Genomic DNA, 25456 nt, shown 5'->3' on the forward strand with positions numbered 1-25456 from the left:
GATGAGACACACTCTAGTTAACATATCAGCGGCTGTGATGGTGCGAGACGGCTGTCAGGATGTGGACAGCGCGCGGTGGAATGTAAAGCCTCGTGTGACTGCGTATGGGATGCATGCTGGGGAGTGATCATACAAGCATATGACAGGACTCCCCACGCCTGGCTGAGCCGCACGGACACGGCTTCAAGACAGGGATCGTGCTCGCTGGCGGCTCGGAAACACAGAGAGAGGTCGCCTGATGCCCTGTTGTAAAACCATTATTTAATCCTGTGCTGTGAGCGTGTCGGGGCTCGGCGTTTGCGTGTCGGGGCTCGGCGTTTGCGTGTCAGGGCTCTGTATTTGCGTGTCGGAGCTCTATGTGCCCAGCGCCATCATTTCTGTGCGCCCAGCGCTGTCATTTCTGTGCGCCCAGCGCCGTCATTTCTGTGCGCCCAGCGCCGTCATTTCTGTGCGCCCTGCGCCGTCATTTCTGTGCGCCCAGCGCCGTCATTTCTGTGCGCCCAGCGCCGTCATTTCTGTGCGCCCTGCGCCGTCATTTCTGTGCGCCCAGCGCCGTCATTTCTGTGCGCCCTGCGCCGTCATTTCTGTGCGCCCTGCGCCGTCATTTCTGTGCGCCCTGCGCCGTCATTTCTGTGCGCCTTGCGCCGTCATTTCTGTGCGCCCTGCGACGGACATTTCTTGTGCCAAATAACGGTTGTTTCTGTGCGCCCTGCGCTGGAAATTTCTTCTGCCAACAGCCGGCCATGTCTGTGCGCCCAGCGCCGCCCATTTCTTGTTCCAAACGCCGGTCGTTTCTGTACGCCCAGCGCCGCCATGTCTGTGTGCCCAGCAACGGCTTTTTCTTGTGCCAAACGCCGATCATTTCTGTGCGCCCAGCACCACATTAACTGTGTGCCCAGAGCTGCCATTTCTGTGCGAAACACTGGCCATTTCTGTGGGTCCAGCACAGCCATTTCTTCTGCCAAGTGTCGCCATTTCTATGCATCCAGCACAGTAATTTTTATGCACCCAGCGCCACCATTTCTATGCACCCAGCGCCACCATTTCTGTGCGCCCAGCGCCACCATTTCTGTGCGCCCAGCGCCACCATTTCTGTGCGCCCAGCACCACCATTTCTGTGCGCCCAGCGTTGCCATTTCTTCTGCCAAGAGTCGGCCATTTCTATGCATCCAGCGCCACCATTTCTATGCACACAACGCCGCCATTTCTGTGCGCCCAGCGCTGCCATTTCTGTGGACCCAGCACCACCAATTCTGTGCGCCCAGCGCTGCCATTTCTGTGCACCCATCGCCATTTCTGTGGCCCAATGCCGCCATTTCTGTGCGCCCAGCGCCGCCTTTTCTGTGTGCCCAGCGCTACCATTTCTTCTGCTAAGAGCAGCCATTACTGTAAACCCAGCGCCGCTGTGCGCCGAAAAACAGGAAAAAAGTATTTTTTCCGCCGATGGTCCAGCTGGAGACATTTTGCGCTAAAGTTACTCGCTCAGGGTCATAGAGAGAGCTGACGGCGAGATTTCTTACCAGCCTCGCACGCTTCAATGGCTGTGTTCTTACAACCCCAGAATATAAGAAATTCTGCATTTACTTTCAAGTTTTGAGCCTCTCTCCTGAAAAGGCTTGTAACTGAGCAACGCTGGCAACCCAGGGGTTACGGTACCCCGAATCCAAGGTTATACTCAAACCTTACAGCAGCGTGAAAGGAAAAACAAGAAAAGGAAAGACAAGAAACGAAATAAGGAAACGTTCTTGCTGCAAAGAGGGCGACGGGAGTCTGAGTGATGTCTTGTTATTTCAGTAATCAGCCTTTCTTGTCCTGAGATAAAACCGCTGCCCACGAAAATTCGCAGCCGCTGGAGGTGAACCGTACCACCTCCCGCCAGATAAACACCCCCCAGAGAATTCCTTCGCAGCTCCACAAAGAATTCATCGGCCCCAGAGACGCCAGGGAAAAAAGAAACATTTTCCTTACCCGTTTTGCTACACATTGTATGGGTTCTTTTTCCATTAATCTATTTTTGCAGAGGTTTTTAAATATGGCCGCCTCGGAACTATAGGACTTGGGTCCCAGTTCGTTACCAGTCCCTAATGGGAGCAGCATATAGCAGAGTCTTGCTTGTGGGGGCTTATGTTGGTACGAATCCTGCAGGGATCCCAGCGTTGCAGAGAATGGGAAGATGATTCCTCGGCCATATTTAAGAATCCCGGGCAAAAAAAAAAGAAATATTTGGTGTTTTTCTGGGACTGAAAACCCCCTCTAAAATGAAACAGGGACATTAAAGGCAACATCTACAGAACAATGCAGGTAGTACGGTGGTGATAAGCAGTGGTTAACCCTTAGGGGTTCCCCAAGATGTAGTCACTACGCCATGGCGTCTGTCGCTACCCGGGGAGTAGTGACTACGTCATGGGGTCTGCTGCTCCCAGGGGGAGTAATCACTACGCCATGGGGTCTGCCGCTCCCAGGGGGAGTAGTGGGTACGTCATGGGGTCTGGCGCTCCCAGGGGGAGTAGTGGCTACGTCATGGGGTCTGGCGCTCCCAGGGGGAGTAGTGGCTACGTCATGGGGTCTGGCGCCCCAGGGGGAGTAGTGGCTACGTCATGGGGTCTGCCGCTCCCAGGGGGAGGAGTGGCTACGTCATGGGGTCTGCCGCTCCCAGGGGGAGTAGTGGCTACGTCATGGAGTCTGGCGCTCCCAGGGGGAGTAGTGGCTACGTCATGGGGTCTGCCGCTCCCAGGGGGAGGAGTGGCTACGTCATGGGGTCTGCCGCTCCCAGGGGGAGTAGTGGCTACGTCATGGAGTCTGGCGCTCCCAGGGGGAGTAGTGGCTACGTCATGGGGTCTGGCGCTCCCGGGGGGAGTAGTGGGTACGTCATGGGGTCTGGCGCCCCAGGGGGAGTAGTGGCTACGTCATGGGGTCTGGCGCTCCCAGGGGGAGTAGTGGCTACGTCATGGGGTCTGGCGCCCCAGGGGGAGTAGTGGCTACGTCATGGGGTCTGGCGCCCCAGCGGGAGTAGTGGCTACGTCATGGGGTCTGGCGCCCCAAGGGGAGTAGTGGCTACGTCATGGGGTCTGGCGCCCCAGGGGGAGTAGTGGATACATCATGGGGTCTGGCGCCCCAGGGGGAGTAGTGGCTACGTCATGGGGTCTGCTGCTCCCGGGGGGAGTAGTGGCTACGTCATGGGGTCTGGAAATCCCAGGGGGAGTAGTGACTACGTCGTGGGGTCTGGTGCCCCAGGGGGAGTAGTGGCTACGTCATGGGGTCTGGCGCCCCAGGGGGAGTAGTGGCTACGTCATGGGGTCTGGCGCCCGAGGGAGTAGTGACTACGTCATGGGGTCTGGCGCTCCCAGGGGGAGTAGTGACTATGTCATGGGGTCTGGCGCCCCAGGGGGAGTAGTGACTACGTCATGGGGTCTGGCGATCTCAGGGGGAGTAGTGGCTACGTCATGGGGTCTGGCGCTCCCGGGGGGAGTAGCGGCAACGTCATGGGGTCTGGCGCTCCCAGGTGGAGTAGTGGCTACGTCATGGGGTCTGGCACCCCAGGGGGAGTAGTGGCTATGTCATGGGGTCTGGCGCCCCAGGGGGAGTAGTGTCTACGTCATGGGGTCTGGAGCTCCCAGTGGGAGTAGTGGCTACGTCATGGGGTCTGGTGCTCCCAGGGGGAGTAGTAGCTACGTCATGGGGTCTGGCGCCCCAGGGGGAGTAGTGGCTACGTCATGGGGGCTGGCGCCCCAGGGGGAGAAGTGGCTACGTCATGGGGTCTGGCGCTCCCAGGGGGAGTAGTGACTACGTCATGGGGTCTGCCGCTCCCGGGGGGAGTTGTGGCTACGTCATGGGGTCTGGCGCCCCAGGGGGAGTAGTGGCTACATTATGGGGTCTGGCACCCCAGGGGGAGTAGTGGCTACGTCATGGGATCTGGCGCTCCCAGGGGGAGTAGTGGCTACGTCATGCGGTCTGGCGCTCCCAGGGGGAGTAGTGATACGTCATGGGGTCTGGAGCTCCCAGGGGGAGTAGTGGCTACGTCATGGGGTCTGTAGCTCCCAGGGGGAGTAGTGGCTACGTCATGGGGTCTGCCGCTCCCGGGGGGAGTAGTGGCTACGTCATGGGGTCTGGAAATCCCAGGAGGAGTAGTGTCTACGTTGTGGGGTCTGGCGCCCCAGGGGGAGTAGTGGCTACGTCATGGGGTCTGGCGCCCCAGGGGGAGTAGTGGCTACGTCATGGGGTCTGGCGCTCCCAGGGGGAGTAGTGGCTACGTCATGGGGTCTGGCGCCCCAGGGGGAGTAGTGGCTACGTCATGGGGTCTGGCGCCCCAGGGGGAGTAGTGGCTACGTAATGGGGTCTGGCGCCCCAGGGGGAGTAGTGGCTACGTCATGGGGTCTGGCGCCCCAGGGGGAGTAGTGGCTACGTCATGGGGTCTGGCGCTCCCAGGGGGAGTAGTGGCTACGTCATGGGGTCTGGCGCTCCCAGGGGGAGTAGTGGCTACGTCATGGGGTCTGGAGCTCCCAGTGGGAGTAGTGGCTACGTCATGGGGTCTGGTGCTCCCAGGGGGAGTAGTAGCTACGTCATGGGGTCTGGCGCCCCAGGGGGAGTAGTGGCTACGTCATGGGGGCTGGCGCCCCAGGGGGAGAAGTGGCTACGTCATGGGGTCTGGCGCTCCCAGGGGGAGTAGTGACTACGTCATGGGGTCTGCCGCTCCCGGGGGGAGTTGTGGCTACGTCATGGGGTCTGGCGCCCCAGGGGGAGTAGTGGCTACATTATGGGGTCTGGCGCCCCAGGGGGAGTAGTGGCTACGTCATGGGATCTGGCGCTCCCAGGGGGAGTAGTGGCTACGTCATGGGGTCTGGCGCTCCCAGGGGGAGTAGTGATACGTCATGGGGTCTGGAGCTCCCAGGGGGAGTAGTGGCTACGTCATGGGGTCTGTAGCTCCCAGGGGGAGTAGTGGCTACGTCATGGGGTCTGCCGCTCCCGGGGGGAGTAGTGGCTACGTCATGGGGTCTGGAAATCCCAGGAGGAGTAGTGGCTACGTTGTGGGGTCTGGCGCCCCAGGGGGAGTAGTGGCTACGTCATGGGGTCTGGCGCCCCAGGGGGAGTAGTGGCTACGTCATGGGGTCTGGCGCTCCCAGGGGGAGTAGTGGCTACGTCATGGGGTCTGGCGCCCCAGGGGGAGTAGTGGCTACGTCATGGGGTCTGGAGCTCCCAGGGGGAGTAGTGGCTACGTCATGGGGTCTGGCGCTCCCAAGGGGAGTAGTAGCTACGTCATGGGGTCTGGCGCCCCAGGGGGAGTAGTGGCTACGTCATGGGGGCTGGCGCCCCAGGGGGAGAAGTGGCTACGTCATGGGGTCTGGTGCTCCCAGGGGGAGTAGTGGCTACGTCATGGGTCTGGCGCTCCCAGGGGGAGTAGTGACTACGTCATGGGGTCTGCCGCTCCCGGGGGGAGTTGTGGCTACGTCATGGGGTCTGGCGCTCCCGGGGGGAGTTGTGGCTACGTCATGGGGTCTGGCGCCCCAGGGGGAGTAGTGACTACATCATGGGGTCTGGCGCCCCAGGGGGAGTAGTGATACGTCATGGGGTCTGCCGCTCCCAGGGGGAGTAGTGGCTACGTCATGGGGTCTGGCGCCCCAGGGGGAGTCGTGTGTACGTTATGGGGTCTGCCGCTCCCGGGGGGAGTAGTGGCTACGTCATGGGATCTGGCGCCCCAGGGGGAGTAGTAGCTACGTCATGGGGTCTGGCGCCCCAGGGGGAGTAGTGGCTACATCATAGGGTCTGCCGCTCCCGGGGGGAGTAGTGGCTACGTCATGGGGTCTGGCGCTCCCAGGGGGAGTAGTGGGTACGTCATGGGGTCTGGCGCTCCCAGGGGGAGTAGTGGGTACGTCATGGGATCTGGCGCCCCAGGGGGAGTAGTGGCTACGTAATGGGGTCTGGCGCCCCAGGGGGAGTAGTGGCTACGTCATGGGGTCTGGCGCCCCAGGGGGAGTAGTGGCTACGTCATGGGGTCTGGCGCTCCCAGGGGGAGTAGTGGCTACGTCATGGGGTCTGGCGCCCCAGGGGGAGTAGTGGCTACGTCATGGGGTCTGGCGCCCCAGGGGGAGTAGTGGCTACGTCATGGGGTCTGGCGCCCCAGGGGGGAGTAGTGGCTACGTCATGGGGTCTGGCGCCCCAGGGGGAGTAGTGGATACATCATGGGGTCTGGCGCCCCAGGGGGAGTAGTGGCTACGTCATGGGGTCTGCCGCTCCCGGGGGGAGTAGTGGCTACGTCATGGGGTCTGGAAATCCCAGGGGGAGTAGTGGCTACGTCGTGGGGTCTGGCGCCCCAGGGGGAGTAGTGGCTACGTCATGGGGTCTGGCGCCCCAGGGGGAGTAGTGGCTACGTCATGGGGTCTGGCGCCCGAGGGAGTAGTGACTACGTCATGGGGTCTGGCAAACCCAGGGGGAGTAGTGGCTACGTCATGGGGTCTGGCGCCCCAGGGGGAGTAGTGGCTACATCATGGGGTCTGGCGCCCCAGTGGGAGTAGTGGCTACATCATAGGGTCTGCCTCTCCCGGGGGGAGTAGTGGCTACGTCATGGGGTCTGGCGCTCCCAGGGGGAGTAGTGGGTACGTCATGGGGTCTGGCGCTCCCAGGGGGAGTAGTGGGTACGTCATGGGATCTGGCGCCCCAGGGGGAGTAGTGGCTACGTAATGGGGTCTGGCGCCCCAGGGGGAGTAGTGGCTACGTCATGGGGTCTGGCGCCCCAGGGGGAGTAGTGGCTACGTCATGGGGTCTGGCGCTCCCAGGGGGAGTAGTGGCTACGTCATGGGGTCTGGCGCCCCAGGGGGAGAAGTGGCTACGTCATGGGGACTGGCGCCCCAGGGGGAGTAGTGGCTACGTCATGGGGTCTGGCGCCCCAGGGGGAGTAGTGGCTACGTAATGGGGTCTGGCGCCCCAGGGGGAGTAGTGGCTACGTCATGGGGTCTGGCGCCCCCGGGGGGAGTAGTGGCTACGTCATGGGGTCTGGCGCTCCCAGGGGGAGTAGTGGCTACGTCATGGGGTCTGGCGCCCCAGGGGGAGAAGTGGCTACGTCATGGGGACTGGCGCCCCAGGGGGAGTAGTGGCTACGTCATGGGGTCTGGCGCCCCAGGGGGAGTAGTGGCTACGTCATGGGCTCTGGCGTTCCCAGGGGGAGTAGTGGCTATGTCATACCTCCGCTTTCAAGTCATGCGACCGCGATTTAACAGAGATGGCACTCATACGGTTAAAACTTGTCGTTAACGGGCAGAGCACAATACCCACGGTTCTGTTTTTTTTTTCTTTTACCGTCTTGTCTTCTATCTTTTGGCAAACTGCTCCCCTTTTCGTCTTCGATGCGCCACCATTAACCCCGAGCGTCCTACGTGAAAGCGAGGCGGTCGCCAATGGACAGGACGGAGCCTTCCCCAAAATATCAGCCACAAACCGGGGAAACCAGCTGCAGTTCCCGAGGGGTTAAAATGCCTTTTTCTCCTCCCCCCCCCCCGAATATAGGCGACACTTGGGAGAACGCCCGGGATTATTAAGCGCGTGAGGCTGCGAGAGCGTGAAGTAGGGTTTGCAGGCTCCCTCTCGAGAAATCTCTTATCTCGCACAAAAGAAGCGTTCTTTCTATGACCAGCTATTGTGGGAAAAAGCTCTTCATGGGTTTTTATTCCCCAGCATCTCGCACGTGTGAAGGAGAATAAAATCAAATGTGAGTTTCCCAGAATCAATGCAATAAAAGGACTTTTCATAAACGGGGGGAAGGGGGTGAATAATAGAATAATGAACTTTAGTTAATGTATTAAAAGAAACCCTTACAGAAGTCACATTTCTCTCTCTTCGTTTTGAAGAATAGATAAGCGCGCGGATATTGCGTTTTTTAAGTGCGTGTGAAGTGGACGCGCGGGGGGAGGGAGGGGGAGAGGTCAGAGAAACGGACGCGTTGGATAAAGGGGGAAAGTGTAGAAATGGCTCACCGTGCTTAATTTCCTGGATGTAATGATGATTCTGCGCTCGTTAAGCATGCTCGCGTAAAGCTGCAACATGTTAGTCACGTCCACCGCCACGAAATACTCCGTCAGGTTTCTCTGCGGAAAAAAGAATTCAGCACAGAGGCAAAGAAGGGTTAATTATTCATTTCATTCACTCGTGTTACTTTTGATTTGCACATATGGGGGGTTGGGGGGGGGGCAGAAACGACTTTTTTTGGTTTCCACGTGATAATAAATAGGTTAAAAACCAGCAAAACTATTCTTTTATTTTCACTGAAATATACTAAATAAATGTGATAGAAATTGTTAAAATTACTTTTTTTAATTTCACGCAAATATATAATAAATAAAGGAGATAAAAATCAGTAAAAATACTTTTTTTAATTTCACGTATATGTAATAAACAAACACGATAACATTCAGTTAAACGACTTTTTATTCTCCCTACATTAGTGTAATAAATAAAAGTGATGACAATTCAACGTGTAAAGTCAGTAATAAAAGAAATAAAAAAGAAGACGCGTTAACGTGTAAACACAACAATATTCGTGATATAAAACCATTTTCTTGTTACCGCACCCAGAAAATACAATACAAATAAATGTATACTATACATGAAATAACCCGTTTGTCTGACGTGGAGAACAGCAGTTCAGCACAATTGTGTTCTTCATGTTCTGGGAGTTTGGGACAAATTATTGTCACAAGATTTGGGGGATTGATCACAATTCACACTAGTTTTACAAAGGGAATTCCCTAGTAAAGGGGTTCTCAACCTATTTGAGCAGGGATCCCCCTAAAGGATTATTAAAATCTCGGGACACCCCTGCTCTTCAGAACTCACTCACGCCCTCTTTAATCAGACTTATCCTTCTACTCACAAGCACACACCCACCACTCTCCCCCTCTTGTTACACACTCCACACACATCATGCTCCCCCTTTTACTCAACACACACTTCACATAGCACACCCCTTTATCTTAATCATAAACACCCCACAAAAAGCCCTAGCCTTCCTCACCCTCCTGACACAAAGCTTTCACACCAACCCTCCCCCCCCAACAAACACACAACCATCACACTACCCACACAGTAACACACAGTGATCCTCAAACCACACACACAAAGCCATCATACACAACACCACGCCCAGGACATACTTGAAAACGAGAGGTAACTCTCAATGTATTACTTCCTGGTAAAATATTTTATAAATAAATAAACATACACACATCCTTCACACCGGCCCCTTACATCCATCACCACCCCCCACACACACAGCCATCACACACACCCTTCACACTGCTCTCCCTACACACAGCCTTCACACCACCCCCCAACATGCACAAGCATCACCACCAGCCACACTCACAGCCATCACACACACATGCTTCACACTGCCCCCCAACACACAAAGCCATCACACACATTCATCACCACCCCACACACACAAAGCCATCACACACAACCCCACACACACATCCAACACACCGCCACCACCACCACCAACACACACACAAAGCAATAATACCCACCACCACATACACACATCCTTCACACCGGCCCCCTACACACATCCATCACACCGGCCCCCTACACACATCCATCACACCGCCACCACCACACACACACAGCCATCACACCGCCCTCCTCCCCACACAGCCAATACACTGCCCCCACACACATATCCTACTACCTCCTTCCACATTACTGTTGGAACTACGATCATTCACCCAGTAGCCCAAGCACGCTGCCTAGGGGTCACACTCGACTCCTCTCTCACATTCGCCCCTCACATTCAGAACGTTTCTAAAACCTGTCGCTTTTTCCTCCGCAACATAACAAAGATACGCCCTTTCCTCTGTTGCTCAACTGCTAAAACTCTGACTCAGGCCCTCATTCTCTCCCGTCTTGATTACTGTAACCTCCTGCTGTCCGGCCTTCCTGCCTCTCACCTGTCTCCCCTACAATCTGTCCTAAACGCTGCTGCCAGAATCACTCTACTCTTTCCTAGATCTGTCTCAGCATCTCCCCTCATGAAATCCCTCTCCTGGCTTCCTATCAAATCCCGCATCTCACACTCCATTCTTCTCCTCACTTTTAAAGCTTTACACTCTTCTGCCCCTCATTACATCTCAGCCCTAATTTCTCGCTATGTACCATCCCGACTCTTGCTTTCTGCTCAAGGATGTCTTCTCTCTACCCCCTTTGTATCTAAAGCCCGTGTCACGTGTATTACTGCTGTGAAGCACCATGTAAATTAATGGCACTATATAAATAACGATATACATACATACATACATGTCCATCACACTGTCCCCCCTCACACACATTCATTACACTGCCCCCCCACATACACATCAATCACACCAGCACCCCCCAAACACACACACACATCCATCACACCAGCACCCCCCCAAACACACACACACATCCATCACACCTGCACCCCCCCAAACACACACGCAAATACATCACAATGCCCCCCCCCCACACACACACATATCCATCACACCTGCACCAACCCCCCTCCCCCCCCACACACAAATACATCACATTCCGCTCCCCACCACCCACCCCACATCCATTACACTGCCCCCCCCCCTCGTACACATCCATCACACGGCACCCCCCACATACATAAATACATCACACCTGCACCCCACCCCCGCACACACACAGCCATCACACAGCACCCCCCACATACATAAATACATCACACTGCCCCCGCACACACACAGCCATCACACAGCACCCCCCACATATATAAATACATCACACTGCCCCCGCACACACACATCCATCACACAGCACCCCCCACATACATAAATACATCACACTGCCCCCGCACACACACAGCCATCACACAGCACCCCCCTTGGCAGAGGCTCCCGGCACACATGGGTCCCGGGCCCTGCACTAGTACGCGGGGAGTGAGTGTGAGTCCTATTCCGCATCGGGATTGAGCTCGCCGCATTCCAAATACATATCCACAGGGCGGAATGGGGGGGACCTTACGGCGTGGCCACCTCACCGCAGCCGATCAACCGCCGGCGTTAAGCCGCCACCACCGATCAGCAGCAGGAGTCAGCTGGCCGTCAGCAGTTTCACCGCGAAGGTAAGTGGTCACAGGGATTAGTTTTAGCATTTGGTTAGGTATGGGGTTTCAGGGTAACGGGTTTGGGTAAGGGGTTGAGAGTTAGGGTTTGAGGGTTAGGGAATTACCTTCGCAGTGAAAAAGCCGGCGGCTAGCTGTCCCCGGCGCCTGATCGGCAGCCGAAGAGTCCTAGACCTCTTACACAGTGCTAAGAGGGGATAAGAAAGAGGCGTCTCTATATAGCGACCGGCAGAAGAGTATCACCGGGAACCTGCGATTTCAATGTACAGAAACCTCTGGGTCCATGTACTAAGTGCAGCAAACCCAGGCTTTAGCGCCACATTGGCGCTTGGCAAATTCAGTTTCCATTGTGCTCCTGCGCGTCTACGAACTAAGCTCGGATTTCTGCAGCCGTGCCATCAGCGGCAACAAATGTGTTTTCGCTGGGCGTGCAGGTGTTAATGTGATATGCGAACACATTATTTATCTACGCTCAACGTCAATTAAAAGTGCGCCCAAACTGTCCCCCAACTTTAATCTGGCGCCAACTTTAAAAAGTCTGTTAATAGTGTCAGTGTAGAATGAACTCGCTGCGTATCCAGACTAACATGTATTGTACGTACTGTACCTGACATCATGGCTGTTACACATAACATCACACAAACCAGCTAAAAAATAACACAAATACACAGTTCTTCATTTTCAATTGTATCGAGCAGGTTTTGAACATCACGTGATGCATGAAAAATCATCTCAACCAACAGAGTATGTGCCACATGTATAAGTCACATGTATAAGTCACATGTATAAGTCACATGTATAAGTCACTTGTATAAGTCACTTGTATAAGTCACTTGTATAAGTCACTTGTATAAGTCACATGTATAAGTCACATGTATAAGTCACTTGTATAAGTCACATCACATGTATAAGTCACATCACATGTATAAGTCACATCACATGTATAAGTCACACACATGTATACAGTAGCGACATCTTTTATTCGAGTAAATGCCGGCGGCATGCCGGGATCTACCCCAGCTGCCGCCAGTCAGAAACGCGCGCCGCCGCGTTTCCCCCACGCACCCCCCCTCCACATCGCGCGCAATTACCCCCCCAAAGACACCCCGAACCCGGCTTCTACTCTGCCCCTCTGCTTCCCCGCACCCCCGCTTACCTAGATTTGAACTCCAGGGGTGTCGGGGAAGCCTGGGGAAGCCGGGGAAGACGGGGAAGCCGGGTGCGCTTGTGACCGTGACGTCACAGTGCGCCGCCACGCGCCGCGGCTACCCGCTTCCCAGCCTCATTCAGCCAGCGGCATTTGCTCGAATAAGAGCTGCCGCTGCTGTAAGTCACACACATGTATAAGTCACATGTATAAGTCACTTAATGGGGGGATAAGGAGCGGCTCAGTGAGTTAAGCCTCTGACTCTGAGATCAACAACACGGAGTGTGAAACTGGTTCAATTCCCGGTGTCGGCTCCTTGTGACCTTGGGTAAGTCACCCTATCTCCCTGTGCCTCAGCACAAAAAATATAGATTGTAAGCTCCACGGGGCAGGGATGGTGTCTGCAACAATCCTATGTGATGTGTACCATGCAGTATAGTGTCCTTGTGCTTTGAGTCCCAGTGGGAGAAAAACACTAATTGAAATAAAGTTGTTATTATTATGAAATAAAGTTATTACGACCTTCACATTGCGCAGTTCCTGAATGTGTGTGTCACTTTTTTCGCCCTCACATTTTGGACGCCACACACACAATTTCATTAAATACATTAGTACATGGACCTCTCATTCCTTGCGACTTCTTGTACAAAATCGTACTGTGCGTCAGTGATTGCTCGCTCATTACTGGGGTCGTTCTAACACATGCGGTTCTCGGTGCCGGAGTCTCGCTTTAATACAAAACAGAACGCACAACGTAATTACGTTAACAAGTAAGCAGGCTCGTTTAGGGAAACAGAGAAGTGGGTAAAACCCAATTAGATACATACACTTTCAGGGATAGTCGGCAGCCGGGTTACGTCAGGTGTAATGAAATACGAGTGCTAGTCGGTGGGAGGGAAAAATACAACACATGTTTATTGGGATTTCATACAGATCTTATTAGGGGGGGGGGGGAAATAATAGGATCAATGGGTTTTATGGTACTGTAGGTGTAGGGACAATAAAGGCAGCGATGGATGACAGAGGAGAAAATACCCCACATTTAGAAGTGACCCCGAGTGGAAACAGAAGAGGACGCACACAAGATGACAACACAACTACATTGTGAGGTTCCCTAATGTTAAAGCGGCAACACAAGCTGGCGAGCCATATCTCTGCTCATCTTGTAACATGGGGTTGAAGCCGGGGCTCTCGGGAGCGGAACCCCACTAATTCCAGGACCCGCCCACTGCTTCCTTTGCCGGTAGCCGCTCCGTTATGTCATCCGCTGCGGCTTCCTATTGGTCCGCGTGATGCGGGAGCTTTAAACTTTGCCGAAATACCGACACCCCCTTTGGAAGTCTGTATCTCAGGAAGCAGAGGGTCCCAGAGCGGCAATGAATGGGGTTCAGCCCCAAAGACCCCCGGCTTATATGCAAGAATGTAGCGGTGTCATTCTGCCTAAATAAAGCGCAGTTACACCGCCAGATTGTGTATTTGCCCTAGTGTGTAATTGCACTTTATATAATTTATGGTGGGTAAAAAAAAAGTGACAGAAACCTCCACCGTTCAGGAAATAAAAACCTGACGCGTGAGCGCAGTCCCACGTCTCAGACTGGTCTGCACCCCTGCCCTTCCCCATTATCTCCTAGCATACACCGCTTCCGCTGCAGCAAGGGATTCTGGGTAATGACATGCAAATGAGCACACAGTGTCGCCTTTTGCTTCACATCCATTTTAACATGGAACCCCTATAAGCTTTCTACCTCGGGGAGGATCGCCTAATTTGCATAAACACGCCTCATTTGCATAAAACACCCACCATTTGCTTGTAATTAAAAATCTGGTTTAAAAATTACAAGGCAATGATGGTAAAATTCAGCAATCTGCTGGTGTTTTGACGCTTGTGTATGACCCGCATGGCGTGTTATTTTACGCCTTATTTTTGGGGGATCCTATGCGAATATTTTCTTTTTTTAATGTCACACATTTTTTAATATTTGCTATGATCGTTTTTTACTTTGGAATTTCCGAATAGTGTATTCTGGACCCCAAATAATGACCTTTTAACGTAAAAGTGCTGAATTCCACCAGTGACGCTCTATTGAGACGCGGTTCTGCAAATCAGCGAGATTGACCCCCAATCAGTGAAGCGACCGGAAAATTAGTGAGAGATTAACCGAATATTACAAAGAAAAACAGAAGCATGCAAGAGTCGGAATTATTAACCCAGGGAGATAATAAACAGTTTTTTAGTGGCATTAAATACAAACTCGCTCCTTGCAGCCCGAGATAGAGAAGTTTCATTGGGAACGAAGCCAACAGTTGAAGAGGAAGAAAAAGTTTCTACAATGAACGAAAACGCTCAACGCCCCTCTCCCCCCGCACCCGTAAACACTTACCAGGAGGGGGGCGGGCTCGTTTTTTAAAACTTGCTCACTTGAAATAAACAGCTGCTGGTTCTTGTAACAAGAAATGACAAAGTACACTCAGAACGCAGGTCCACATGCCAGTGACACGTCCCCACCAACCACCTGACCCCCATAATCGCCCAGTATACAGGGCTTCTGCTGCAGCAAAGGAGTCTGGGTAATGGCTGGCAAATGAGCGCTTTTGGTGTGTCACTTTTGGCTTCTTACCAACTTTGACGCAGCATGACAATGTGCAGTTTGTTTCTTTTTTTCGGTTGTAGGTATGGAGCAGGGGGTCTCCAGACCTGAACCCCACTAATTTCAGTTCCGGGCACCCCTGCTCCCCGAGACATTTACCTCCGTTGGGGGGAACGGCAGCAGCGCCGCAGGTTTAAATGTCCCGGTTACGCGAGCCAATAGGAAGCCGCAAGGGATAACGTCACGGCTTCCTATTGGCCGAGTGGCGTCAGACATTTAAGCCGCCATTTCAATAGCCCCACATAGCCCAGCCAGAGCTGCTACCGGCGCCCCTTACGGATGTAAATATCTCGGGAAGCAGGGGGTCCCCGAGGCTGAAGTTAACGCGGTTCTGCTCCGGAGACCCCCGGCTTCAATCTGATAAACAAAAAATAAATAAACAAATAAACTGCAATTTATCGTGCTGCTTGAACCTGGACCCCCTACAAGCTTACACATGTGTCTTCCACGGCTTTTAAAGGGTTAAAAGTGCCTCGTCAGAGAAATAACGCAGAGATCTCCGCCGCATCCCACCCATGTTAAGAAATGCATTTAACTTGGAACGCCACGACAAACTGAAGGCAAGGATTCTGGGTAATGACATGCAAATGAGCATGCACGGTGCATTCCTTTCAGCTTCCTAACCATCGAGAACTCTCGTATCCCAAAGTGCACTATATCATCTAACATTTCACCATTAGCGCCACAATCGCCTCCATTTTATTACAGCGTGGAAACACAGGGTCCACGGTCCAGGGAACTCCCTCCCCGGGTACCCCAGACACTTACCGGTGAAGTTGCCGAGTTTAAATCTCCCTGCAGGGAAAACAAAATCCTTTTCCTTGCTGCATACTCCCATAGGGCATTTTAATATAGTATCTCTGAAACGTCACAGGGGTAGGTTTAAATGCTCACCTGCTTTACATAGCAGTTACTGAGCCCTACCAATTGTCCAATGAGTGCAGGTATATTACACCCCAGTGTCAGTCTGGACATCACCTCCATTGAATGGTGGGTGAATGTGTAAGGCTGACAGAGAGATGTATATGTGTAAGTTGTATTATATTCACACCAGGGAATTTGTGCACCCTGATTACCTTTATAGTAAAGGTAAGTATGATACTGGCATTAGCCAGATTTTAATTGCACTACTCACATAATCTCATGCTTTATTTAACCCCTTCAGGGATTTAACACTTTTTTCACTAGTCCATGGGACAATTATTACGTATATATATATATATATAGTGTAGGTTCCTGCATTAAACGGGTTGCCTTGACGTGGCATGCAGGCTTACAAATGCTTTGGCCAAAGGGTTTAACCAAATACCCTTATTCATGATAATATTATTTTATCTTAGCCTAATTGGTAGGAGCGCAGAAATCGTTCTTTTTGTTTTTCTATATGTAAGGCCTATCTTTTTACCTGCAGCAAATAGCTATAGGGAGGAGCGCGGTATTATGTACAGTTTCTCAGGGAAAACAAAATGGCTGCCAAATCTCGAGCCAATAGGAAGCTGCTATATCATCGGTTGCAGCTTCTTATTGGCCGGTACCGGTAACTTTACAGGTAGGTACTTGGGGAATTGGGGGTGAAAATGATGCGGCTCAACTCAAAAGACCTCTCGGTTTCCACGCTGTAAATAAATGGGGGTTAGTTAGAGGGGATTGGTGCTTCAAAATTGGGGTCATGTATTACAAAATAAAACATACAGCTCAACCCCCTTATAACGCTGTGCTTGGGGTCCAAAGAATCACATCGCGTTATAAGCGGATCGCGTTAGAAATAATGTACAGCTGTATGCATTGTACAATAAAGTATTTAAGACACCAATAATCGTGTTGTAAAGTATTCATCAATACAAAAATTGGGAGCCAACCTTATATCGCGTTATAAGCGGATTCGCGTTGTTACGGATCGCGTTATACCGGGGTTGAGCTGTATTTATGTATGTGAAAAAACCAATACTGAATATTTCTTCAAAGCGAGTAAATTATCGTAATGCAACAGTCAGCCATTTTTGTTCATGGGAGGAGACAAAGATGGAGTCGGTGCAGCATCGGTGCACAGCTGGGGTTGCGTTACCCGTACGGGATCTTCCCCCGGCCGCGTTGTACGATGTGTGTACTTACCAGGCTCAGATTGACCGGCGTGTCCGCGTCCGGCACTGGGTGAGTGTAGAGCGATTTTAACATATCGTTCAAGTCATCCTCCTACAGGAACCACACAAAATATACATGGTTATTATAATTATTATTAGTACGGATACCCCACTCTGCGTTTCTCTGAAGCATACAGTGTGAGCGCAGATAAGAAGCGCGTGTCACCCGTATCTACCCCGTGGCCCCTCTCTGCTGTGAAAGCTCAGACCCTATTCAGTCTGGGGCTTCCTTTTCCAGTTAGGATTTAGCTTTATGTGTATCCCATCTTTGATCCCAAGGAGGGGAAGTGGTGCACTGCCGTAGGAAAAGCGCAGCTCAGCACAAAAAGATCAATTCAAATCAATTTATTGGATGGGTGACATCAAAGTGGGCACTGGTAACTAACGCGTTTCGCGCGTTCCTGCCGCTTTATCAAAGAGTCAGATCGGTTTTACTTGATAATCTGTCCATATTATCCCTGCTACCACCCATAGTAAGGTTGTATTCCTCTACTCTGAGTAATATTGACACGAGTATACCAGATCATTTGGATTTAAAGAAGTCATTGACTCGCCCCTACAAGCAGCATTCGTACTTGACTCACCAAGACTGATTATGGTTACATATACAGTATACTGTATATCTATTAGTCTATCTTTTTATGTGTATCCAGAGCATGTGTGACTTCCCTTCCTGTGTTACCCCCTACCACCTCTGCTGAGAGGCTGTTCCGTAAATGCACCCCCTATTCCGTGAAGAAGTACCTCCTCACATTTCCCCTGAGCCTCCTGCCCTCCCGCTTCAGCGCAACGGAAATATACAACATATTCCAGTCTTATCACACAAGAGACGAGGAAAGGCTGGAGAAACACTGCAAAGCATTTGACTTACTGGGGGCCATTTTTACTAAGCCATGCTGTTCCAAAGATACCTTCAAGCACCACTTAGCGAATATGGCCTTTAACAGCCCTAAACGGCTACAAAATATATATTTATATATATATCAAAATACAGATTGTTGTCAGTTTTGGTTCTAGAAGTAAACTGGCTCTTTCAAAAAAGCGGTTTCTTTTGCAGCTAATTTAGTTTAAAGAATGATGAATATTAATTGAGATTTCAGCCTACAGAGAAAAGCCTGCTGTGGTCAGTGCTGATGCCAGAGTATGCAGACAGCCATTTTGTTCTATCCCAGGTTGCTGAGATCTTATTAGCGGGTCACACAAAAAAAAAACAGGTGTCTCTAAAACGCCATACACAGTCTTTAGATTCCTCTGCAGCAAGTGGGAAGGAATGGTCATTGTGGCCAAAATAAGGTTGGAAAGTGAGATATATACGGTGTGTGTGTGTATATATGTGTGTATATATATATATATATATATATATTTATAAATACACGCATATATACATATACACACACATAAATTCATTAATACCTTATTTTCCTTTACTTTAAAGTAAAAAAAAGACACTGCTTGGGCTGACAATCCGTAAACCTCCCAGGATAACGATTTGAGTCGGATGGAAGGGACGGGTTACACGGAAAGCAGCGTCAAACAGATAAAGGTGCAGTGTGTCGCGGCAGACTTTTCTATGACTGCAATGAACCTACCTGCTCTTTCACCAAATATTCTGCCAGTGTGTTTAACAGCTTGTAGTAAACTTCAAACCAAGGTAGGTAACTGGGGGAGAGAAAACACCCTGACATTACTGGATACCAATATATGCACAAATATAATTATTATAACAAAGAGCAATTTCAAGAGTGTAGCACATAGTATTATAGTATTATCTACAGTAATACCCCAGAACGGATTTATTTCACGTTTTTCTGCTATCATTCATTACTCTCCTGGCCTTATATCTGTGTTTTCAAATCTTCATCATGCACCCGCGGAAGGGTACTGAGTATCACCAGCGCTTGCCACCTAAACAGTACAGCTACTTTTTAATTTACCAAAGTATTGTTTTTTAACAATTTTTTTCATGAGGACCAACATGCCTTTCTCCCAACACTTTGTATCTCTGGAGTTTCTCCCAACACTTTGTATCTCTGGAGTTTCTCCCAACACTTTGTATCTCTGGAGTTTCTCCCAGCACTTTGTATCTCTGGAGTTTCTCCCAACACTTTGTATCTCTGGAGTTTCTCCCAACACTTTGTATCTCTGGAGTTTCTCACAACACTTTGTATCTCTGGAGTTTCTCCCAACACTTTGTATCTCTGGAGTTTCTCCCAACACTTTGTATCTCTGGAGTTTCTCACAACACTTTGTATCTCTGGAGTTTCTCACAACACTTTGTATCTCTGGAGTTTCTCCCAACACTTTGTATCTCTGGAGTTTCTCACAACACTTTGTATCTCTGGAGTTTCTCCCAACACTTTGTATCTCTGGAGTTTCTCCCAACACTTTGTATCTCTGGAGTTTCTCACAACACTTTGTATCTCTGGAGTTTCTCCCAACACTTTGTATCTCTGGAGTTTCTCCCAACACTTTGTATCTCTGGAGTTTCTCACAACACTTTGTATCTCTGGAGTTTCTCCCAACACTTTGTATCTCTGGAGTTTCTCCCAACACTTTGTATCTCTGGAGTTTCTCTCAACACTTTGTATCTCTGGAGTTTCTCACAACACTTTGTATCTCTGGAATTTCTTGTATTGATACACAGTACTACTACTTTTCTTTAAAGCTACTGGTCCCATAGCAAGGCACAGAGTAACCCAGGAGTGGCCCACTCCAGTCCTCAAGGGCCACCAACAGGTTAGGTTTCCAGGATATCCCTGCTTCAGCACAGGTGGCTCAATAAGTCCCTGCTTCAGCACAGGTGGCTCAATCAGTGGCTCAGTCAATGACTCCAGGGATCAAGGGCCACCAACAGGTCAGGTATTCAGGATATCCTTGCTTCAGCACAGGTGGTGCAGTCGTTGACTGAGCAACTAATTGAGACACCTGTGCTGAAGCAGGGATCTCCTGAAAACCTGACATGTTGGTGGCCCTTGAGGACTGGAGCGGCCAACCCCTGGGGTAACCAGTGGGACGCCTTGAGGGGCACTTGCATTGGCAAAACAGGGGTTAACAGGTGTGCAAACTCCAGCCCATGCCAAAGCTCACTTGGCATTATTGAAGCTTAAAGTTGATTTATATGGAAGATATCGTGCCCCTTGCTGCAATGCAGACTCATTTATCATATTATTCCATATATATCTCTCCCTGCCGGGCCGGCCTGGTGAGTAATAGCATTTCCCCTGTGTGGGCATCTCCCCTCTCCCTGCCGGGCCGGCCTGGTGAGTAATAGCATGTCCCTTGCGTGGGCATCTCCCCTCTCCCTGCCAGGCCGGCCTGGTGAGTAATAGCATGTCCCCTGTGTGGGCATCTCCCCTCTCCCTGCCAGGCCGGCCTGGTGAGTAATAGCATGTCCCCTGTGTGGGCATCTCCCCTCTCCCTGCCGGGCCGGCCTGGTGAGTAATAGCATGTCCCCTGTGTGGGCATCTCCCCTCTCCCTGCTGGGCCGGCCTGGTGAGTAATAGCATGTCCCCTGTGTGGGCATCTCCCCTCTCCCTGCCGGGCCGGCCTGGTGAGTAATAGCATGTCCCCTGTGTGGGCATCTCCCCTCTCCCTGCCGGGCCGGCCTGGTGAGTAATAGCATGTCCCCTGTGTGGGCATCTCCCCTCTCCCTGCCGGGCCGGCCTGGTGAGTAACAGCATGTCCCCTGTGTGGGCATCTCCCCTCTCCCTGCCGGGCCGGCCTGGTGAGTGATAGCATGTCCCCTGTGTGGGCATCTCCCCTCTCCCTGCCGGGCCGGCCTGGTCAGTAACGGCATGTCCCCTGTGTGGGCATCTCCCCTCTCCCTGCCGGGCCGGCCTGGTGAGTAACAGCATGTCCCCTGCGTGGGCATCTCCCCTCTCCCTGCCGGGCCGGCCTGGTGAGTAATAGCCTGTCCCCTGTGTGGGCATCTCCCCTCTCCCTGCCGGGCCGGCCTGGTAATAGCATGTCCCCTGTGTGGGCATCTCCCCTCTCCCTGCCGGGCCGGCCTGGTGAGTAATAGCATGTCCCCTGTGTGGGCATCTCCCCTCTTCCTGCCGGGCCGGCCTGGTGAGTAATAGCATGTCCCCTGTGTGGGCATCTCCCCTCTCCCTGCCGGGCCGGCCGGGTGAGTAACAGCATGTCCCCTGTGTGGGCATCTCCCCTCTCCCTGCCGGGCCGGCCTGGTGACAGCATGTCCCCTGTGTGGGCATCTCCCCTCTCCCTGCCGGGCCGGCCTGGTAATAGCATGTCCCCTGTGTGGGCATCTCCCCTCTCCCTGCCGGGCCGGCCTGGTGAGTAATAGCATGTCCCCTGTGTGGGCATCTCCCCTCTCCCTGCCAGGCCGGCCTGGTGAGTAATAGCATGTCCCCTGTGTGGGCATCTCCCCTCTCCCTGCTGGGCCGGCCTGGTGAGTAATAGCATGTCCCCTGTGTGGGCATCTCCCCTCTCCCTGCCGGGCCGGCCTGGTGAGTAATAGCATGTCCCCTGTGTGGGCATCTCCCCTCTCCCTGCCGGGCCGGCCTGGTGAGTAACAGCATGTCCCCTGTGTGGGCATCTCCCCTCTCCCTGCCGGGCCGGCCTGGTGAGTGATAGCATGTCCCCTGTGTGGGCATCTCCCCTCTCCCTGCCGGGCCGGCCTGGTCAGTAACGGCATGTCCCCTGTGTGGGCATCTCCCCTCTCCCTGCCGGGCCGGCCTGGTGAGTAATAGCATGTCCCCTGTGTGGGCATCTCCCCTCTCCCTGCCGGGCCGGCCTGGTAATAGCATGTCCCCTGTGTGGGCATCTCCCCTCTCCCTGCCGGGCCGGCCTGGTGAGTAACAGCATGTCCCCTGCGTGGGCATCTCCCCTCTCCCTGCCGGGCCGGCCTGGTGAGTAATAGCATGTCCCCTGTGTGGGCATCTCCCCTCTCCCTGCCGGGCCGGCCTGGTGAGTAATAGCATGTCCCCTGTGTGGGCATCTCCCCTCTCCCTGCCGGGCCGGCCTGGTAATAGCATGTCCCCTGTGTGGGCATCTCCCCTCTCCCTGCCGGGCCGGCCTGGTGAGTAACAGCATGTCCCCTGCGTGGGCATCTCCCCTCTCCCTGCCGGGCCGGCCTGGTGAGTAATAGCCTGTCCCCTGTGTGGGCATCTCCCCTCTCCCTGCCGGGCCGGCCTGGTAATAGCATGTCCCCTGTGTGGGCATCTCCCCTCTCCCTGCCGGGCCGGCCTGGTGAGTAATAGCATGTCCCCTGTGTGGGCATCTCCCCTCTTCCTGCCGGGCCGGCCTGGTGAGTAATAGCATGTCCCCTGTGTGGGCATCTCCCCTCTCCCTGCCGGGCCGGCCGGGTGAGTAACAGCATGTCCCCTGTGTGGGCATCTCCCCTCTCCCTGCCGGGCCGGCCTGGTGACAGCATGTCCCCTGTGTGGGCATCTCCCCTCTCCCTGCCGGGCCGGCCTGGTAATAGCATGTCCCCTGTGTGGGCATCTCCCCTCTCCCTGCCGGGCCGGCCTGGTGAGTAATAGCATGTCCCCTGTGTGGGCATCTCCCCTCTCCCTGCCGGGCCGGCCTGGTGAGTAATAGCATGTCTCCTGTGTGGGCATCTCCCCTCTCCCTGCCGGGCCGGCCTGGTAATAGCATTTCCCCTGTGTGGGTATCTCCCCTCTCCCTGCCGGGCCGGCCTGGTGAGTAATAGCATGTCCCCTGTGTGGGCATCTCCCCTCTCCCTGCCGGGCCGGCCTGGTAATAGCATTTCCCCTGTGTGAGTATTTCTCCTCTCCCTGCCGGGCCGGCCTGGTAATAGCATTTCCCCTGTGTGGGTATCTCCCCTCTCCCTGCCGGGCCGGCCTGGTGAGTAATAGCATGTCCCCTGTGTGGGCATCTCCCCTCTCCCTGCCGGGCCGGCCTGGTGAGTAATAGCATGTCCCCTGTGTGGGCATCTCCCCTCTCCCTGCCGGGCCGGCCTGGTGAGTAATAGCATGTCCCCTGTGTGGGCATCTCCCCTCTCCCTGCCGGGCCGGCCTGGTGAGTAATAGCATGTCCCCTGTGTGGGCATCTCCCCTCTCCCTGCCGGGCCGGCCTGGTAATAGCATGTCCCCTGTGTGGGCATCTCCCCTCTCCCTGCCGGGCCGGCCTGGTGAGTAACAGCATGTCCCCTGCGTGGGCATCTCCCCTCTCCCTGCCGGGCCGGCCTGGTGAGTAATAGCCTGTCCCCTGTGTGGGCATCTCCCCTCTCCCTGCCGGGCCGGCCTGGTAATAGCATGTCCCCTGTGTGGGCATCTCCCCTCTCCCTGCCGGGCCGGCCTGGTGAGTAATAGCATGTCCCCTGTGTGGGCATCTCCCCTCTTCCTGCCGGGCCGGCCTGGTGAGTAATAGCATGTCCCCTGTGTGGGCATCTCCCCTCTCCCTGCCGGGCCGCCCGGGTGAGTAACAGCATGTCCCCTGTGTGGGCATCTCCCCTCTCCCTGCCGGGCCGGCCTGGTGACAGCATGTCCCCTGTGTGGGCATCTCCCCTCTCCCTGCCGGGCCGGCCTGGTAATAGCATGTCCCCTGTGTGGGCATCTCCCCTCTCCCTGCCGGGCCGGCCTGGTAATAGCATGTCCCCTGTGTGGGCATCTCCCCTCTCCCTGCCGGGCCGGCCTGGTAATAGCATTTCCCCTGTGTGGGCATCTCCCCTCTCCCTGCCGGGCCGGCCTGGTAATAGCATTTCCCCTGTGTGGGCATCTCCCCTCTCCCTGCCGGGCCGGCCTGGTAATAGCATGTCCCCTGTGTGGGCATCTCCCCTCTCCCTGCCGGGCCGGCCTGGTGAGTAACAGCATGTCCCCTGTGTGGGCATCTCCCCTCTCCCTGCCGGGCCGGCCTGGTAACAGTATGTCCCCTGTGTGGGCATCTCCCCTCTCCCTGCCGGGCCGGCCTGGTGAGTAACAGCATGTCCCCTGTGTGGGCATCTCCCCTCTCCCTGCCGGGCCGGCCTGGTAATAGCATGTCCCCTGTGTGGGCATCTCCCCTCTCCCTGCCGGGCCGGCCTGGTAATAGCATGTCCCCTGTGTGGGCATCTCCCCTCTCCCTGCCGGGCCGGCCTGGTGAGTAACAGCATGTCCCCTGTGTGGGCATCTCCCCTCTCCCTGCCGGGCCGGCCTGGTAACAGTATGTCCCCTGTGTGGGCATCTCCCCTCTCCCTGCCGGGCCGGCCTGGTGAGTAACAGCATGTCCCCTGTGTGGGCATCTCCCCTCTCCCTGCTGGGCCGGCCTGGTAATAGCATGTCCCCTGTGTGGGCATCTCCCCTCTCCCTGCCGGGCCGGTGGCAGATTTATGTTCGTGCAGCTTTCACCAAACTGTAAGGAAAGGGGTCACCCGTTTCAGGGCCACGTGAGGCTGGCACTCCCACGCTGCGCCACAGCACTGTCTGGGTGGTCACTTCAAAGGGAAAAGGGTGAGATACGCCATGTACCGGTATATATACACTTACATATCTCTATCTAAATGTCATATGAATATGCTACATAGGAATGTATATGTACATAGATATAAATGTGAGTGTGTGTATATATATATATAATACATCTCTACAAAAATATTGATTGTATAATAATATATCTGTATCTAGAAGTAATATGTTATATAGTTATGTATATACTGTACATTTATATAAGTGTGTGTGTGTGTGTGTGTATATATTATACATACATCTCTACAAAAATATGTGTGTTTTTTGTTTTAGAGGGAGCACATGTCAACATATTATATATATACCTATATATACATACATATAGATTTTATATATACTGTATATATATTTCTTTACAGAAATGTTACTACTGGATGTAGAACAGTCCCACATTCCCAGTGATAACACAACATGTCCTGTACTGATAAATAACAAGCACAGAGTTTCCAAATGTCTCAGTGGCTGTTTGGGTGCGGAATAAGGCCGCGCTTATAGTGCTGGCGACGGCGACGTGACCGATGACGTCACCCGTCGCCGTCGGCAAAAGTTGTAATTTGATTTGAAGCGATGTCGCTAGCGATACGGCCAGTAACGTCACTAAAAAAATCAAATTTGGTGACTGTCTCTAAAAAATCAAATTTACCCGGCTGCCAAATTTTTGGTCGCTCCGTCGCGCTTACTATAAGCGCTTGCGACGGAGTCAGTGTATTTGTTTCGGAGCGACGTCGCGTCGCCGTCGCAAGGCACTATAAGCGCAGCCTAAGACGACATTTTGGGCCCCACTATAAAGCCCCCCGATAAACGGCAACGAAGCCGATACATCTGTATATAATATATAGATAAGGGGGGGGGAGAGAGGGAGGGAGAAAGGGAGGGGGGGGAGAGAGAGGAGAAAGGGAGGAGGGAGAAAGTGAGAGAGGGAGAAAGAGAGAGATGAGGGGGACAAAGAAAGATAGAGAGGGGGAGGGAGAAAGATAGAGGGAAAAAGAAAGAGAGAG

At 53.4% G+C, this 25456-nt stretch overlaps 1 protein-coding gene across 1 annotated transcript in view; it reads right to left on the bottom strand.

Annotated features, from left to right (window-relative positions):
- Window positions 1–25456, bottom strand: part of DENND1B (DENN domain containing 1B) — a 160547-nt gene that overhangs the window by 56874 nt on the left and 78217 nt on the right. Inside the window, exons 6-10 of the mRNA XM_075615498.1 lie at window positions 18624–18693; window positions 17006–17086; window positions 14627–14686; window positions 13073–13126; window positions 7965–8075 (exon numbers count right to left, since the gene is read on the bottom strand). Of these exons, the coding sequence (XP_075471613.1) occupies window positions 7965–8075; window positions 13073–13126; window positions 14627–14686; window positions 17006–17086; window positions 18624–18693 (376 nt within the window). The remainder of the gene's footprint in view (window positions 1–7964; window positions 8076–13072; window positions 13127–14626; window positions 14687–17005; window positions 17087–18623; window positions 18694–25456) is intronic.

This window comes from Ascaphus truei, chromosome 10 (assembly GCF_040206685.1).
Source record: "Ascaphus truei isolate aAscTru1 chromosome 10, aAscTru1.hap1, whole genome shotgun sequence".
Classification (NCBI taxonomy): domain Eukaryota; kingdom Metazoa; phylum Chordata; class Amphibia; order Anura; family Ascaphidae; genus Ascaphus; species Ascaphus truei.